The 18268-nt window shown below is 44.8% G+C and overlaps 1 protein-coding gene across 46 annotated transcripts in view; it reads right to left on the reverse strand.

Annotated features, from left to right (window-relative positions):
- EIF4G1 (eukaryotic translation initiation factor 4 gamma 1) overlaps window positions 1–18268 on the reverse strand; it is a 135447-nt gene that overhangs the window by 17368 nt on the left and 99811 nt on the right. For all 46 annotated transcript variants that reach the window (XM_087965489.1, XM_087965483.1, XM_087965475.1 and 43 more), the window contains 10 exons: window positions 17559–17756; window positions 16165–16311; window positions 13251–13487; window positions 11577–11681; window positions 8255–8411; window positions 7157–7257; window positions 5766–5868; window positions 5565–5670; window positions 3135–3388; window positions 2087–2202 (listed from right to left, as the gene is read on the reverse strand). In XM_087965489.1, coding sequence (XP_087821615.1) covers window positions 2087–2202; window positions 3135–3388; window positions 5565–5670; window positions 5766–5868; window positions 7157–7257; window positions 8255–8411; window positions 11577–11681; window positions 13251–13487; window positions 16165–16311; window positions 17559–17756 — 1524 coding nt within the window. The remainder of the gene's footprint in view (window positions 1–2086; window positions 2203–3134; window positions 3389–5564; window positions 5671–5765; window positions 5869–7156; window positions 7258–8254; window positions 8412–11576; window positions 11682–13250; window positions 13488–16164; window positions 16312–17558; window positions 17757–18268) is intronic.

An 18268-nucleotide genomic window follows, 5' to 3' on the forward strand; every position in this document is an offset into this window, starting at 1 on the left:
GGACTTCAACTCCCAGAGTTCCTCAGCCAGCTTTGCTGGCTGAGGAACTCTGGGAGTTGAAGTCCACAAGTCTTAAAGTTCCCAAGGTTGGAGACCACTGTTCTAGTCCAACTCCCTGCTCTAGCAGGAGACCTTGTACCATTCCAGATAAGTAGCTGTCCAATCTCTTCTTAAAAGCTTCCAGTGATTTCTTGACTAGGTCAGCGAAACCTGATCAAAGGCCACCACTCACCACCCAGCATCCACCCAGTTTACACACCCAGCAGAGATTATAATCCAGGAAAAGCTTCCCTAGGTTGACAAAAGACTTTGAAAGCAGAGAGAACCTATGGAAAGCTATAAAGAAGCAACGGTCAACTCATAAAATATTTCTATGGTCTTTTTAGAGTTGCCGACAGAAAGGGATGGGGGGATCAATGCAGCAGCTTGCAAAACTGAAACTGCAATCCATCAATGTTGTCAAAGATAGTAACTAGGTGACTGAAGTTTCCTAAGTATCTACAAAAGTTAAATCATGACTAACTGGATCAAATTCTAACTGGAGAGCATGATTGATGACTCTTGGCTAGGGATGTGTCCCATTGGAGAATATGAATTACGATACACCCAGGGGGTGATGGAAAACCAGGGTCAAAGGTGACAATGAATGATGTGTCTCAGAGTCGGCTACACCCAGGCAGTGCCGGACATGTTAACTACCAATAAATCCTTTTTAAGTTTTAAAAGTTTGGCTCGAAACTCATGATTTGAATGGGGGGGGTAACTGCCAGAATCCTGACAGCTAGCCGACTCTGAGGCACATAATTCATTGTCACCCTTGACCCTGGTTTTCCCCCACCTTCTGGGTGTACTGGATAGAACCAATGGAGGTGCCGGCACCTGGAAATCATCGAATATAGATTGTACAACAAGATCCAGAGAAGCCCTGAACAAATGGGGTTATCTGGTTGCTTCTGTTCTTTGCGATTGTGGCGACATGCAGACAACGATATGTTTGTTTGTTGCTCCTAGGATCTGACCTAGGAACCAAATCTCCTTAGTTCAATGATTCTTACAGCACATTGGCTTCCACTGTAAGGTAATCAGTCAATAGATGCATTGTTTAAATCAAATGCCGTATTTTCCTGTTAAATGCACAGGGAAATTTTGAATTAATATTCCTGCCCTTCCCACCCGTGGGGACAAAATACAATATTTTCAACCAGGTAGAGGTTTCATTTGCTTGCTTCATTTGCTCCTTGTTCCTGAGTCAGAAGCAAAGAAGCAAATCCTGAGATGGTTTAGCTCAGGGGTCTTCCAACTTGACAGCTTTAAGACTTGTGGACTTCAACTCCCAGAATTTCTCCTCCAGTCATGTTAGCTCAGGAATTCTGGGGACTGAAGTCCACAAGTCTCAAATTTGCCAAGTTTGAAGACCCTTGGTTTAGCTTGTGGTTTACAATGAACTTACAACTTACCCTTATGGACGGCCAGAATCTGAAAATAACATTTGACACAGCACAGTACTTAAGCAAAATGATTCAGTTGAGATCTGCCTATGTGGGACTGATTGGGGTAGATTGCAGGGGTGACACCGAAATTTAACTTTATCATATTTTATCTACATCTTAAATGTATTGTATTTTACTCCAATTTCATTTTAAGTCATTTTTTAAAAAATTCCAATTTCATTTAAAATTGTATTTTATCCCATTTTAAATTGCTCTTAGCAAATTTTAGTAACACTTTGTTTCTGGAACTCTGCACTTTAATAATGGCCCAATGGCTAATCAAATAAATAAAGATAAAGACTGAGATTGTGGTTTACACTGATGGGAAAGCCTGAAATTCTAATCCTTCTAAAGGTGGAGTAAAATAACAATTAAAAAAAAAAACACATTCTGGGCAGCCTCTGAATTTCCTCTACCAGACCTAGCAGGAAAAGTATGTCCCAGCCTGTTGCTGGCTCATCATTCATCCAAGATCCTGTGGCTGCCACATGCCCTGAAGTATCAGAGCTTTTGAATCGCCCCTCCCACTGCTAAAGCCAGGCAAACGCAACCACGGTCCCATCCAACCTTTTCTCCTATCAGAGCCCAGAACAAACCTTCATATCATTGATGTGTAGGTATTCCTCAGTGATGGCCTTGGCTTTCTTCTCCAGCTCTTCCTCAGATAAGGCAGGTTTGGCGGGTGGTTCGGGAGCCACTGGCTCACGCTTTGCTGCAGGGAGAGCGAGAATGTGAGAAAAGCAGAAAAAAGGGAAAGAAATATTGGGATAGGATTCACATCATAATACAGAAGATTCTGTAGGATTCTGTAGAGCCTCGGTGGCACAGTGGTTAGAATGCAGCATTCCAGGCTAATTCTAACCGGCTCAAGGTTGACTCAGCCTTCCATCCTGTGAATGAAGACCCAGATTGTTGGGAGCTGACTCTGGAAACCACTTAGAGAGGACTGGGAAGCCCTGTGAAGTGGTATATGAGTCTAAGTGCTACTGCTATTGCTGTTCTCAAGGTGAGTATAAAGATAAAACCAGAGTGTTTTTTTTTTCTTTTGGGTTTAATGGATAATGATTTTGAAAGGAAATTTGGGACGTTGATGCTATATATGCTGACGGCAGCAAGATAATTGTATGCACACAAACGAAAGGATGCTTTGATTTCCACACTGGGCAAATGGCTGCAAAAGTTGATGGAGCTAGCAGAGACGGCTAAATGATTGCTTTGATTAAAGAAAACAATTAATTTGGAAGCCGCTTTTCGACTTTGTGCTTGAGAGGGGGATTAAAACTCTTGATTTTGGGTACAGCTCATTAGATAGGTTTGTTGTTATAGAAATGGCTAGTCTATATATTATTATATAAAAATAAAAAGTTGAGGTTTTATGCTATGATCCTATTCTACTGCACCCCCTCTGCCCTACACTTTATTCCTCTTCCTATTTTTCTCGTTTTCCGGTTATTTTCTTTTATATTTTTGTATCCTATATATTTTGATAAACTTAATACAATTCTGAAATGAAAAAAGGAAGAGAAAGCAAAGTCAGAGATCCTTCTGGCCTGGAATTGGGATGAAGAGAGAGGGAGGGAGAGGGTGGTGGTGGCTTACTTCACTTCTTGTTTGCACCCCTCCCCATTGCTACCCCAAACTCACCAGGTTCCCTGCTTCGGTCACGCTCTTCCGTCATGCTAGCCACTTTGCGCACCGTTTCAAGGACTCCTTGCCGTTCGCGCTCCCGGCTCCGGTCGTCCATTTCTTTGCTGAAGCTGCGCTTGGTGACTGGGGTTCGGTTTCTCTCCGCCCGCTCTACCCTCTCGCTCCGCTCCACGCGGTCGCCTCGCTCCGCCCGCTCTACCCTCTCACTTCGCTCGCTGCCTTTTTCGGAGCGGTCGCGGCTGCTGCTGCTTCTGCAAATACAAGCGCCCAAAAAGTCCCTATTTTAGGCGAGGGCACCCTTTCCGGCACTTTGGGGAAGAACTCAGAAATCTCTCCAACGGAGGGAAAGGCTGCTTCTCATAAGGATTGCTCATCACTTAATGTCTCCGTTGCATTAAGTGAAGTGCATTAAGGAAGAGTGAAACAAAACTCCAAGGCAATCTCAAATCCGGAACAGAGACATCACCATTTCCTAAGTATCTAAAAAAATTAAATCATGACTAACTGGATCAAAGTTTATTAAACTGAGGCTGTTTTGTTACTCATCCAAGTAACGTCTTCAGTGAAAATGAAAATTTTTAAGCAGGGTGTCACTGGAATGTACCAACTCTTGCCATACTGACTGCAAAATGAAATGTATAATATGTAAGACTCAACCACCCAAGCCAAAAGTATCCCAAAAGGTTAAATCACGGCAAATGGAATGACATTTATTAAACTGAGAGGTTTTGTTACTCATCCGAGTAACCTACGCGGTCAAAATGAAGCTAATGTTACATGTGATATCACACAAAAGCATACAGATACAAATAATACACACATCATTTCCCAAGGGAATGAGAAGACCTGCAGAAGCGACTGCTTTAAACTGCACTGAGAAAGCCAGATTTTAAGCAAAATTCATTTTCCTTCATGCCTAGCAGATGAAATGCAAATATTCACGGGGAAGTAGTGTCGATTTCCAATGCTGTTTAGAACCCAATGTATTTTGCAAATTGGATCAATGAACTAAGCAGCATTTTAATTGCACCACTCACTGCTGATAGCATCAAGCCATGATTGTTCTGACCACCGTTCGCCAAACTACCTGGAATCTGACAGTAATCATTTGCTTGGCTGACACTCTCTCTATTATCCCTGCCAGTATTAATCAACACATTAGCAGCTGTGGGTGACAATTCTGCCTGGTTGTTTGCAGGATTACAGGGTCATAAAAAGGGGGGCCTGTGGGACTAAGTACCCTTTATTTTATGCTAAAATAAAGGGGGGGGAGGAGAATGTGATGCATTTTTAAAATGTTATTTGTGGGATGTATGCAGGATTTACAGTTTGAATTGCTCTTTGGGTCTGTTCTATATTACAAATTTCCAGCTTGGTTAGCGTTAATCTTGGCTGGATTGTATAAGCTCAGGGTGTAAGCCCAGCCCATTTAACAAGGTCAGGGTTGTGCAAACCAAGACGACGGGTTAATTCAGAAAAAACAGCCTCAACCAGCCTGCATTCCACTGAAGACCTGTATGCTGCATGAGCCAGAATGAGGGCTGAGAAAATATCTACAGACCCCCCTCATCCTGGGCATAATCTATTTCAATTTCCACCCTCAGGACGCTGCTATAGGGCCTTGCATGCCAAAACAACTGGACACAAAGACAGCGATCTCTTTTCTCTCGTGCCATCACTCTGCTGAACATCTAATCCTCACAGCACTCTCATTTCTCATCCTTCCTACTATCTTCCCCTGTTGGTTTCTTATGATTTATCAATTGTTGTTCGTAATGTATAATTAATGATTGTGAACTATGACTTATGACTTGCTGTTTATATGTACACGGTGAGCTTATGCACCTGAGACAAATTCCTTGTGTGTCCGATCATTCTTGGCCAATAATTATTTCTGTTCTGTTCTGTTCTGTGCTTCTTCTACTATATTTACTAAGTCTGCTTTACTATCACTATTAATCTTATCACTCCTTATCACCCATCCCCTCCCACTTGTGACTGTATGACTGTAACTTTGTTGCTTGTATCCTTCCGATTTATATGGACTGTTTTCCTAGTATGATTTGATTGCTTATTGTACCCTATGACTATTATCAAGTGTTGAACCTTATGATTCTTGACCAATGTATCTTTTCTTTTTATGTACACTGAGAGCATATGCACCAAGACAAATTCCTTGTGTGTCTAATTACACTTGGCCAATAAAGAATTAATCCATCCATCCATCCATCCATTGGGTTAAGGGTGTTTTGTGAGCATGACCTATATGTGGCCAAAACCTCTTCAACCCACCAGCTCACATATTCCAGAGGAGCAACCACAATCAAGAGCCCTGAATCCCAGGATTTGTCCTTCCGCACGTCTCTACGCAAGCCTCAAACACGAGAGGAAATTCTTGCCACGGAAGCATAAAGAAAGACCACCAACCTTTGAACCACACGCCGAACATCTTGGCTCTCTGCAGGAGCCGTCTGTTGTTGTAAGGCTGAAAAACGATTCAAAGTACTCGTGGCTGGACGGTTGGTGTCGGCAGCTGCAGGCAGGAAAAGGGTGGATTAGACGAGTTCACAATCCATGGCATCACCCATGTTTGCGCAACACTCCTGCGAAACCAGTTGCCACCTTTACCTGGTTCAGCAGGTTTGGCACCCGAACCACCACTGCTGCCTTTTCCCCAGCTCAGTCGTCCACCAGGTGCAAAGAGCTGGCTGTTAGTGTCAATTGAACTAGGCTGTAAAAAGGAGAAAGACAAGACACCGTCCAATTGCTTAGTATTCAGTGTGCATGCTTTTCTGCCGCCTTAAATTGTGCCACCTCCATCTCACAGGCAAAAGCACAACCTCAATAAACATCTAAAACATTACCAAAATCTGTCAAGTATGTTGCAACGAAGTCATGGAAATTTGAAGTACTACTCAGTACCCTCATTCCAGGTGAAGTGTCAAAGGTGCTTTTTCAAGAGGCAATTACACTTTGTTTTTCTGTGAAGACTTCCACAATGTTTCTTCAGTTCTGACTGGATGGTAGGGAATAGAAAGATTTATATTCCTTGCAGACAGCTGGTTATTTGCATCCTTTTAGAGTTGTTGAGGCCACTTGGAGGTTTATCTGTGTCCTCAGAGTCACCTGAGTAGTGCAAATGGGTGCTTTCTGCTTAAGGCTCCACACCCCTATGCACTACTCTACTCAGGTGACCCTGAGGACATAAATAAACCTCCAAGAGGTCTCAATGATCCTCTAGAAGGAGGCAAATGACCAGCTGTCTGCAAGGAATATAAATCCTTCCATTCCCCACCATCCAGTCAGAGCTGAAGAATCCTCTTGGATGAGAAGTGAAATGTCTTCAGAGAAAAACCAGAAAGTCCAGCTGCCTCTTGAAAAAGCACCTTTGGGACAACTATGAACTGGATGGCTGAGAACCTGCATAAACATCTCAGGTGAAGGTCTTATTTCCTTAACACATTGTTTCACTTATTTCCTTAACACATGTGAAAAATAGGCAGGGTAAGTTTATAAATATTATTATAGCATAGTGAGCAACGAATTTTGAGCCTTGACCCTTTCGAAACAAAACTGGAATATGTGAACTAAGGATGATCAAAAATCAGGATGTGCAGATATATTCTTTCAATATGTGTGTAGCTTCTTCTTGCAAATGACTAGTCCTGCTTTCCGTTTCTAGAATATTTGTCAGATCTCACTTTCCACATTCATATAAAAAAATACTCCAAATTTATTAACATCTGGAGGAGATGCAAAGTCCGTTTAAGAAGGCTTGCCCCCCCTCCCTTCCCAAATCCCAGGAAAAAGCAAGGTTGCTCTCACTATTATGCTGGTTAGCATAATAACCACCACATTCAAAAAAACCATTAAAAAAAGCAACCTAGCCTTTTGGTGACCTAGGCAATCTCACATCGGGCTGATTTTTAAGACTTGAGGTACCGTCATCTAGAAAAAGAAGACACCATTCCTCCTCTCCCCAGTTTTAGTAGGACCCAAAACCAGTTATAGCAACTTACCTTAGTGATCTTGGTTAACCTGCTGGGGTCAAGAGGCCGGTTACCTTTGCTAATGGGAACGGTGTTCCAACCGTCATCCGATACTAGGTTTCCTCGTCCCCCTGCAGAAATAACGCAAGTCAAGAATTCGCCTTTGAAATTCTTGGGAGAGCGCCAGCTGTCCTCATGGGCAAGACTGGACTTTGGGGAAAGCTAGAACTCTGTTTTCCACGGGAGCCAAGGTGTCAGGATTCCAGCAATCGCCCTAATTAAATCATGATTCTCGGGCCAAACTTCAAAAAACTTCTTCAAAGGATTCATTTGAGGCGACATATTGGCCCTGCCCCTGTATGAAGCTAACTCTAGCCTACGTAATTTACAGCCCACTTGTGTCCCCCCTCCCCCCTGGGGGGGTCTCATAAATCAGATTCTCCAATTGAGTCCGTTCACGGGCTGGGTGTCATCAATCACGTTCTCCAATTAAATATATTAGTGGGCAAAAGCTCTGGTAGTTTAGTTTACAATCTTTAAAAGATAAAGAGTTGGAATGTACTTTCGCTTCTAAACTGCTGCACTGCTCTTCCAGATTTCCTTCCTCTCTCCCCCCCGCCCATGGGAACTACTAAAACAGGCACAGGAATGTTTTGAATTGACACAAGAATTTGCTACTTTTGGAGTACAGGCGGTCCTCAACTTGTGAACCACAATGGAGCCCAAAATTTCTGTTGCTAAGTGAGAAAGGTGAATCTTGTGCAATTTCCCACCCTTTCCTGCCACAGTTGTTAAGTGAATCACTGCAGTTGTTTTAAGTTAGCAGCACTTAAATGCATGTGGCCTTCCCCATTGACTTGGCTTGTCCCAAGGTCTCAAAAGGGGACCCCATGCCTCACAGGACACTGTAGCAGTCATAAATGCGGTTGCCGAGTGTCTGAATTTTGATCACGTGACCACGGGGCAGCGGCAACGGTCTTAAAGTGTGAAAAACGGCCATCTGTTGCTTTTTTCACTGTCGTTGTTACTTTGGTCACTAAAGGAACGGTTGTTAAGTCGAGGACTAGCTGTAATTGGAACTCTTTTGATTGGAAAACATTCGAGGCGGCGTCTTGGATTCCACCTCACCTGCAGATGATGGGCCTGGAGGCCCTCTCCGCTTGTCCTGCTTGGACATCAGCTGTTGCACTTTAATGTGCTCCCGGTGCTCCTCCATCTCGGCTTCCTTGTGAATCTGGTCAATGGTCTTAGGCCCCTGATCCCCTCTCCTTGGCACCCAACTGTTCTGCAAAAGGCATAAGGAAAAGCAGGGAGAGGCATTATCGCGTGCAGATTGCTCAGGGTTGTGGCCCGCCAGCGCCCAGCGGAGCTGGCGGCAGACTCAGACAGTGAGGAGGTTGGAGAGGAACATGGGCCAGTCCTGGAGTCTGGGGAAGGCTCTGAGTCAAAAGAGGCAGAGATGAGACCAGGGCTGTCCGACAATGATCAGCTGCCTTTGGAGTCAGAGATCAGTGGGGCAGAAGAACAGCTGGAGCCTGTTCCCAGTGTGCGCATGCGCAGAGCTGCCAGGAAAAGGGAACAGTTAAGGAACAAGGGTCGACTCGGGAGTAAAGGCACAGGTGGACAGTGAATGGCCCCTCCCATAGGGAATAAAGACGAGCTTACAGGAGACAATTAGTTCATTTAATTAGGGTGAAAATTTGTTTGTGACTCCTTGCCAAGTATTTTCTGGTACAGCACTGCGCTTGGAAGCTATCGGTCTGGCAACTCTCCAAGCCTGATAAGGTCTGTAATTGTAAATCACTCTTGAAAGACTGTTTGCCGGGACTTTGTTGGAGGTGAATGAGAGGAATTCACATTAGCCTAATAAAAAGGGGTTTTGTTGGGACAAGATGATTTTGTGAAGCCTGGGTTAGAACACTCGGCTGCTTGAAACCGACGGTGGTGGACCAGGGATGACAGAAAGGGTGATGGACAACACAACTCCTGGCTGTGTTTCTAGGTTGGTCTTCCCTTCTAGTATTGATTGCACTTCAATCCTTTACAGCCAAGAGACTTTAAAGCGGTGGTGCCCAACCTTGGCAACTTTTAAGACTTGTGGACTTCAATTCCTGGAATTCCACAGCCAGCATTGAAAGGACAATTTCCAACAAGTATCTAGGTCTGTTTGGGTAAAGGCGGCTTAGGGAAGACTTTCCTAGTTACATCCTTCTCTATCTACCCCACTTCTTTGCCCCAAAGAATTTTAATCTTGACCCAAGAGTGGCCAAATCGGTGGCTGCTGCCTTCAATGCCCTGATGCTCTTTGTAATTTCATGTGTGTGCTAGATCAAACTTGGTAACTTGAAGACTTTGTGCACTTCAACTCCCAGAATTCCTCAGCCAGCCATGCTAGGCTAGTTGGGGAATTTTGGGAGTTGAAGTGCGCACATTGAAAGTTGGTAGGGTTGAGGAACACTGGTATCAAGTTGTTGTGGCCGTCAGCTACCAGCAGAGCCAGCTGCAGAGTCAGACCAGGAGGAGGCTGAGGAAAGACTTGGGCCAGCCTCGAGCCAGATGGAGAGGTAGCTGTCTTCAGTGCCTGAGCAGAGTCAGGGAGAGAAACAGATGGGGCCCATGCCAGATGGGCGGATGAGTAGAGAGGAGAGGAGAGCAAGGACAACAATAAGCTGGCTCTCAGGGAAAAGCAGACGTAGACCCTAGCCAGCCCCTCCTGGCTGAGAAATAAACAGGAGCGGTTTGGGAGTGGCTGGTTGTCGCAGACAACCGTTCGTTTCCAGTATACAGCAAACAATTCGGATTTCTTGGATAAACCCAGGTTTGTTGGGACTAATTACATTTGATGTTTTTGTTTATCCCTGTGAATAAGTTACTGCCCTGTTATAAAAAGGGGCTTTGTTTTATTTGCAAGTCAACATCTTATCACTACTTGTGAAGGCGGGGTCAGAACACAAGTGATAGTAGGAAGGCAGGAGAGAAGGTACTGACTTCTAACAATAGTTCCACTCCACCACTGATGTTACCTAGTTTGGGTAATGAAATGTCTGCAAGAAAACAACCAAGCTCAGAAGGCACCAAGGACCCCCAATTGCTCACAGTGTCACGATTCCGACACTTAACCCCATTTAAATCATGAGTCTCTCGCCAAACTCCAAAAGGATTTATTGGGAGTTAAAAGATGCGGCATTGCCTGGGTGTAGCCAACTCTAGAGACACAATACATTGCCGCCCTTGATCCTGGTTTTCCCCCATCCCCTGGGTGTATCATAATTGATATTCTCCAATGGCACACATCCATAGCCAAGAGTCATCTCTCCTGATAGAATTTTGCAGGGCAAAAACTTCAGTCACCTAGTTACTATCTTTGAAAACATTTATGGAATGCAAGCTGCCCACCGTTTCCCCCTCCCTTTCTGTTGGCAACTCTAAAAGACCACAGAAATATTTTATGAGTTGACACACAGCTAGCTTTGGGAGGCAGAGGCTCGTACTTTGTTTACCCAGCTGGCCTAGCCCAGAAAAGGGGAAGGGGACTGTCATCTAGGCCAGGGGTCGCCAACCTTTTGGACCTCAGGGACCACCAAACTCATAATTTAAGATCCCAGGGACCACTAACTGGTTCTGTGGGCGTGGCCTAATTTGTGGGTGTGGCTTGGTGGTCATGTGACTGACTGGGCATGGCTTGTATGTAAATATTATAAATATTTATATAAATATTGATTTTTTTATATAAAAAAGAGCAACTTTTACCCAAAAGCAGGCAAAGCAGGCAGGCAGATTGAGTTGCTCACAGAATCACAGATTCATTCAGAGATCTATCTATCTGCCATTGGCTAGCTCAGTTTGTCACATAAAATTTGCTTGCAAGCACTCATGAAATTTGCTAGCAAGCAAACTCACAAAATTAACTCACAACACACCATGCGTGTAAATATTGATTTTTTTATAAAAAAGAGCAACTTTTACCCAAAATCAGGCAAAACAAGCAGATTGAGTTGCTCACAGAATCATTCAGTGATCTATCTATCTGTCATTGGCTAGCACTGAATTTGCTTGCAAGCAAACCTTCAGTCCTAAGGGAAGCAGAGCTGAAGATCTAAAGACTAGCTAGAAAGCAGGAAATCCAACCATTTCCTGCTTCCTAGCTAATCTAAATCTCCCGGCAGGGCAGAACAGATGATGGTCGGAAAAAGGAAAAATAGCAATTTAGCAGGCAGGTTTACCGGGTAAGGAGTGAGTGGGCGGGGAGGGTTCCCGTGGGCCATGTGGGCGGCGCAGCCTTGTGTTTCTGCGCAGCCTGGATTAATTGCTTTGTGGGGGTGCTCTGGGGGTGAGATTTCTCTGCGGCCTACCAAAATTTTCTCACGGCCCACCAGTGGGCCGTGGCCGACCGGTTGGTGACCACTGATCTAGGCCATGAACCAACATTGAGCTGCTACCTGCACCTTACCCGCCTGAGGTCAATCACATCCTGCAGCATGAACCGGATCCGCGAGGATGTTTTCTTCTCCTTAATTATTTTCTCCATCTGGTTGAAGTACTGATCCATTCGAGGCTGAAAAGCAAGGAAGGAAGTTTGTTTATTTAGCGTTATGACGAAGAAATGAAGTGAGATGACACACTAGAAAACAGGGCAGGTTGTTCTTGGGTTACAACGGTTCCTTTAGTGACCGTTCCAAGTTACAACGGCACCGGTAAAAGTGACTGATGATCGTTTTTCACACTTACGACCGTTGCAACACACACACCCATGGTCACGTGATCAAAACTCAGACACGTGACAACGGATTCATATTTACGACTGTTTGCAGTGTCCCGGGGGGTCACATGATCCCCTTTTGCGACCTTCTGACAAGCAAAGTCAATGGAGGAAGCCAGATTCCCTTTAACGACCGGGTTACTAACTTATCAACGGCAGTGATTCACTTGCCAACGGTCGTAAAACTGGGCAAACATAATTTAATAAATGTCTCTGTGCCACCAGGGGTCTTAAGGTAAATGGCTTTTGATGCCAGCATTTGAAAGGTGAAGTGAAGGAGACTGACAGAAGTCCCTCTATGGCTTTTGTGGGCTGTTCATTCAAAGGGAAGTCTCCTTCAAACCCAGCTACACTCCTGCTACCTTCCTGGCCACAGCCATTAAGCTTCCTTGGCCGATTCTCAAACCTGAAGATTAACCATGGGTGCTGTATATGCTGCCACAGGGATGGGCAACTCTGAAGAGACGTAGTGGCACAGTGGTTAGAATTCAGTATTGCAGGCTGACTCTGCCCACTGCCAGCAGTTCGAGTCTGACTGGCTCAAGGTTGACTCAGCCTTCCTACCTTCCGAGGTTGGTAAAATGAGGACCCAGATTGTTGGGGGCAAATGTGATGACTCTGTAAAGCGCTTAAGAGAGGGCTGGAAAGCACTGGGAAGTGGTATATAAGTCTAAGTGCTTTTGCGACGGCAATTTTGCGTCCTGTGGACCTAGTTGAAGTCTGCAGGTCGTAAAGTTGCCATACTTGCCCATCTCTGTGCTAGGATGTGTTCTTGGCACATCTAAAGTATGCCCCAAAGATGCTTTTAACTGGACTGATTTTCTTTGAAGACATTTTGCTTCTCATCCAAGAAGCTTCTTCAGTTCTGACTGGATGGTGGGGAACGGAAAGATTTATATTCATTATCTGCATTCTTTTAGAGTCCTTGAGGCCACTTGGGAGGTTTATTTGTGGCGTCGGGGTCACTTGAGTAGTGCAGATGGGTGTGGAGCCTTAAGTTAAGCAGAAAGCACAGCTCCACATCCATTTGCACTACTCAGGTGACCCTGAGGACACAGATAAACCTCCCAAGTGGCCTCAAGGACTCTCTAATAGAATGCAAATGACCAGCGGTCTGGAAGGAGTATAAATCCTTCCTCTCCCCGCCATCCAGAAGTTTCTTGGATGCAAAGTGAAACAACTTCAAAGAAAAACCAAGGAAGTCCAATTGCCTCTTGAAAAAGCACTTTTGGGACAACCATGACCTGGATGACAGAGAACCTCCATAGATAACTAAAGCATTTGTCCAATGCAAGGAGCATCTGATGCTCTTTAGCACCAAGAGAACCGCTGCTTTCTCCCTTCTGCAGCAAAGGGGTGAAGTACCTTGGCCTTCTCAAAGTCCAGGTCCTTGCCGATGGTCGTGAGCAACCGACACAGACACTCCAGGGATTCCTCGTCGTGGTTCTTCAGCAGCTTCACCACGCAGTCGTGCATGATGGCCTCCGTCAGCATCTTCAGCTTGAAGAGTTCCCCAATGAACTTGATGTTGCCAAGCGAGCGACGGCGGGCTTTGTCCCTCGCGTCATCCAGCTCCTCTTTTAGGCGCGTTTTCTCTTCAGGCTGCCAAACAAACAGGAGAGGAGATTAACAATGTGCCAAGATTACACAATATTAATTGTTTATTAAGTACAGGTAGCCCCTCGACTTACAATCACAAATTCAGCCCCAAAACGGCTGTTGCTATGCAAAACATTTATTAAACATTTGCCCCGTTTCATGACCTCTCTTGCTACAGCTGCTAAGTAAATTGCTGCAGTTGCTAAGTTAGAAAAGTGTTGTGGTTAGCTGGCAGCAGGTGCAGACGGCTGAGGAGAGCGAGGACTCAGATGAGGGGCCAGGAGGATTAGGGAGTGGACTGCCGCCTTCAGAGATTGTGGGGGCTGGCAGCAGCGAGGAGGAGGTTCCCGAGAAGCCTGTGCCAAGTGTGCGTGCACACAGGATTGCTCGCAGGAAAGAGCAGCTGCAGCAGCACAGGCGACTCGGGAGTAAGGCTGCAAGATAATGGCCCCTCCTTCAAGAAGATAAAAGACAGCTGTGAATCAGATGTTCTTTGCAGGAAGCAAAGACGTTTTGAAACTCGAGCCTCATGGACATTACAGTATCTTAGTTGGTATTTGAAGACTCTTGTGTTGTAAAATATTTCTCGGTAACCTTACCTGTTATTTTTGGCAGCCTCGCACAGTTTTGGCGAGGCTCGTGCTTATCAAAGTTAATTAGTTTGCAGCAGTCTTTTAACCGGGGATTCGTAAGAATCATTAAAACGTTTCTGTTCCCTTTGGTTCGTATTTGTTTTATTAGACAAGAGTTTGGGTCAGAACAGAAAGATCTATTAAGTGAATCTGACTCCAAACCCAATTTGCTGGTCAGAAAAGGGGACGTGACCCCAGAACACTGAATCAGTTGCCAAGCATCTGGATTTTGATCACGTAATCACCGTAATGCTGCAATGGTCGTTAAGTGTGACAAATGGTCATAAGTCGCTTTTTTTCAGCGCCTTTGTAATTTTGATCACTAAATGAACTGTCGTAAGTTAAGGTCTACCTAGAATTAATATGTTAGCCCACTATGAAACATTGTTCACTGCTAACCGCACCATCCACTGATGATGACCAACGCACAGAAGATTCTGTTCCTGGAAAGGCAGAGTTTGCATATCTATAATTGTTGGACGACAACTGCATAATTCAACTTGATATGTGCTTCGAAGTCACAAAACAGTCTTGGGACAGACTGGGGTGTCTGAAGCAAATGCTTCTGTCCCTCTCCAGATACCCCAGCATCATGCCATTCTTTTTAGCCCATACTCAAGAGAAGACTTTTTCAACTTAATAAAAACTGGCCTCAACTGAGAAGGCAGAGACACAGCTGTATTGTTGGATGGTAAAAAGATGGCCTCGGATTATAAAGCTGAAAAAAAGTAAATTTGTAGGGAAACTGTTAGGAATTTGAGTCACCTAACAGCTATTTGGGATGGAAATATATGAACCAGGATAGACATTTTAATACTGTCTCTTTAAGAGAATGCAAAAACTGCAATTGGGTGTGGTTCTGCAAATGGCCACAAGATGGAGCCAGAAACTTGGGTTGTTTAGTCTCAGGAAGTCTTAGTCTCAGAACAAAGTGAGAGTCAGTCTCTGTTTCCTTCTGCTGGAGAGAGTTTTGCCGTTCTTCCATTTTTCCTAATTGACTGATATTCTGGATTTGATATAAGTCTGATACTGAACTGTTTTTGACACTGGACTTTGTTACTGGATTATCCCTGGATTGAAAACTGACTGATTTTACCTGTGAGTGACTTTGGACTGCTTGTTTGAACTTAAACCTTTATTGAAAGTAAAATAAACCTACATTTACTGTACACAGTGTATCTGTGTGCTGTGTGTGTATTATTCAAACACTACTCTCACTATGTCTCCCTGTATGCGCTCATTCTCCTAATGGGGAATTACCTCAACAGAAACCTTTTAAAGGAAGCAACCCTGGTGCAGACCAACAAATAATTCAGCCGAGAGCACCGATTTCAATCCAACCATTTCAAAAAGTTTGAGGTGAAAGAAAAGAAAGAAAGGAAGAAAGAAAGAAAGAAAGAAAGAAAGAAAGAAAGAAAGAAAGAAAGAAAGAAAGAAAGAAAGAAAGAAAGAAAGAAAGAAAGAAAGAAAGAAAGAAAGGAAGGAAGGAAGGAAGGAAGGAAGGAAGGAAGGAAGGAAGGAAGGAAGGAAGGAAGGAAGGAAGGAAGGAAGGAAGGAAAAAAGGAAGGAAGGGAGGGAGAAAAGAAAGGCAGAAAGGCAGGAAGGCAGGAAGGAAGGAAGGAAGGAAAGGAAGGAAGGAAGGAAGGAAGGAAGAAAGAAAGAAAGAAAGAAAGAAAGAAAGAAAGAAAGAAAGAAAGAAAGAAAGAAAGAAAGAAAGAAAGAAAGAAAGAAAGAGAAGGAAGGAAAAGGAAGGAAGGAAGGGAGGGAGGGAGAAAAGAAAGAAAGGCAGAAAGGCAGAAAGGAAGGAAGGAAGGAAGGAAGGAAGGAAGGAAGGAAGGAAGGAAGGAAGGAAGGAAGGAAGGAAGAAAAAAAGAAAGAAAGAAAGAAAGAAAGAAAGAAAGAAAGAAAGAAAGAAAGAAAGAAAGAAAGAAAGAAAGAAAGAAAGAAAGAAAGAAAGAAAGAAAGAAAGAAAGAAAGAAAGGAAAATGTCAGAATCTTTCAGACCTTGGAACCCAAGCTCCAGAGCTATCTGTTCAAGCCCCACTTACAGTAGCCGCTTCATCCATCTCCTTCTGCTTCTTCTCAAAAATCTCATCATCATCCTTGTCTTTCTCAAACTCTTTCTGGCAGCGATTCAAGAGTACCTTGCGAAAATTCACCACGGTGGAAGGTTTATCAGTAGTGGGGACTTTCAGCTAAAAAAAGAGACAGTTGAGGATCACCATGAGAACACAGCCTTAAGATAAGCTCTCCTAGATGCTCACTGGTCCAAGCGCCACATACAAGACATTACAATTGTCTGGCCGCAATCCTATCACAACGTATGGATTATGCTCATGGAACATTAGCCTGTTTATCAAATGAGTCCATTTTTAGGGTTCGCAAATACACCGATACACATGCATTAGCCACAAAAATCCTAACTTAGATTAACGCCAGCCAAGCTTTACCGGTTGTGGTAGAGCCAACTAGGCCAGCGGCCTCAAACCTTGCCAGCTTTGCAAACCGGTGGGAGGGGGAAGAGAGGGAATGGGTCCAGGTGCCCGCAGGCTCAGCTCCATTTGTGCAAGCGGTGGGCACGTGTACTTGCCGTTCTCACAATTGGAGCTCTGTGCACACAACGCTTACCTGCCACTTTCACGGCCCAGTTCTGAACAGGCCCAAGTAGTAAGCCACGGACTTAGCGTTGGGAAGCTCTGAACTAGGTAACTTCTAGCAACTCGGTTATTGGGGACTTCCAAATTTTGGGAATGGCCTTCCCCACTTACCTATAGTATCTAAGTCAGGGTTTCCCAACCTTGGCCATTTTAAGATGTGTGGACATGCTGGCTGGGGGAATTCTGGGAGTTGAAGTCCACACATCTTAAAATGGCCACGGTTGGGAAACCCTGATCTCAGTGTAGATGCTGTATGTCAGGGGTCCCCAACCACCAAGCCCCGGACCGGTACCGGTCCGTGGATCATTTTCTACTGGGCGCCGCCATCTTGTTTTGACAAGAAAGTGCTTCCGGGTGAGCTTTTCCGGTTGGAAAGCGGCGTTTGGGTCCTGAAGGAATCCTTGCGCCTTAGTTTCATCGAAGTGTGGGGGGGCTTTGAACGAAGAGCCATCCCGATGGCAGAGGAGATTAAGAAAGCACAAAAAGGTACAAAGGAGGAGTTGAAGGTGGCGGGGAGAAGCGGGGACGGCTGGCTGGCCGGTCGCTTCGGCTCGCCTTGCCTTGCCTTGTCATGCGTGATCATTTGTGATGCCGGTACCGGGCCGTGGCACAAAAAAGGTTGGGGGCCACTGCTGTATGTGACAATTGGGCTACAACCATCAGTTATCAATATCTCCACACCCGATTCTGGGAGGCACTTGAATCCACCGTGCATTAGAAAGGGGAGGGGTGTGTGTGTGTAACCCCTGTGAGAATTGGTGGGCCTTGATTCCTGGAGAACTTACCCCCATAAGGCAACGGCACATGTTGGCATAGGCAACGGAGAAGTTTGGCTCAGAGATGGCCTTCTCGAAGATGAGGTCAATGACGCCCTTGAGACGTTCTTCCGTGTCAATGGACAGCTCGGTGACCTGCTTCATCAGCTGCTGGAACATCTGGGGTGTCAACTTGTTGAGAATGCTGCGCACACGTCGGAACAGCTCCTGCGGGAAGAAGGAAGAACAGGATGCTGTCATTCAGGATGCTGCTTATAAGCGCTATGTGCTTGGAGCTCAAAGCATGGATAGAGACACACACACCCACACACACCCCACACACGCTTCATGGCCTGTTTCTGTTGCTCCCCTCTGGAAAGAGGGTTCGAAGTATTTCTAACAGGACTACCAGATTCTGTAACAGCTTTGCTTGCCATCCGTCTGGCAAACTCGCAAGATTCGGTTCTCTTGCCATGTGCGTGTCTACATCTGAACTAGACCGTGTTGTTTTTCCGAGTCATAGAATAATATATGTGAGTCTATGCATGGTTTTGTATTTATTTATTTAGTCAGTTAGTTGTGTTTATGTAGTGCATATTGGAGGTGGGGACCCCTTGAGAGCTGCATGCAACGAAATTTCATTTTAACGTATGCCGATCCGTGCACAACATTCAAAGTGACGATAAAAGTTATCACGTGAGTCTTACGACTTTCCTTGCCACGTTTGTTAAGTGAATCAC

The sequence above is a fragment of the Notechis scutatus genome, chromosome 4, assembly GCF_049901735.1.
Source record: "Notechis scutatus isolate UNSWTSFEM ecotype Mainland chromosome 4, rNotScu1.2, whole genome shotgun sequence".
NCBI classification, from domain to species: Eukaryota; Metazoa; Chordata; class Lepidosauria; order Squamata; family Elapidae; genus Notechis; species Notechis scutatus.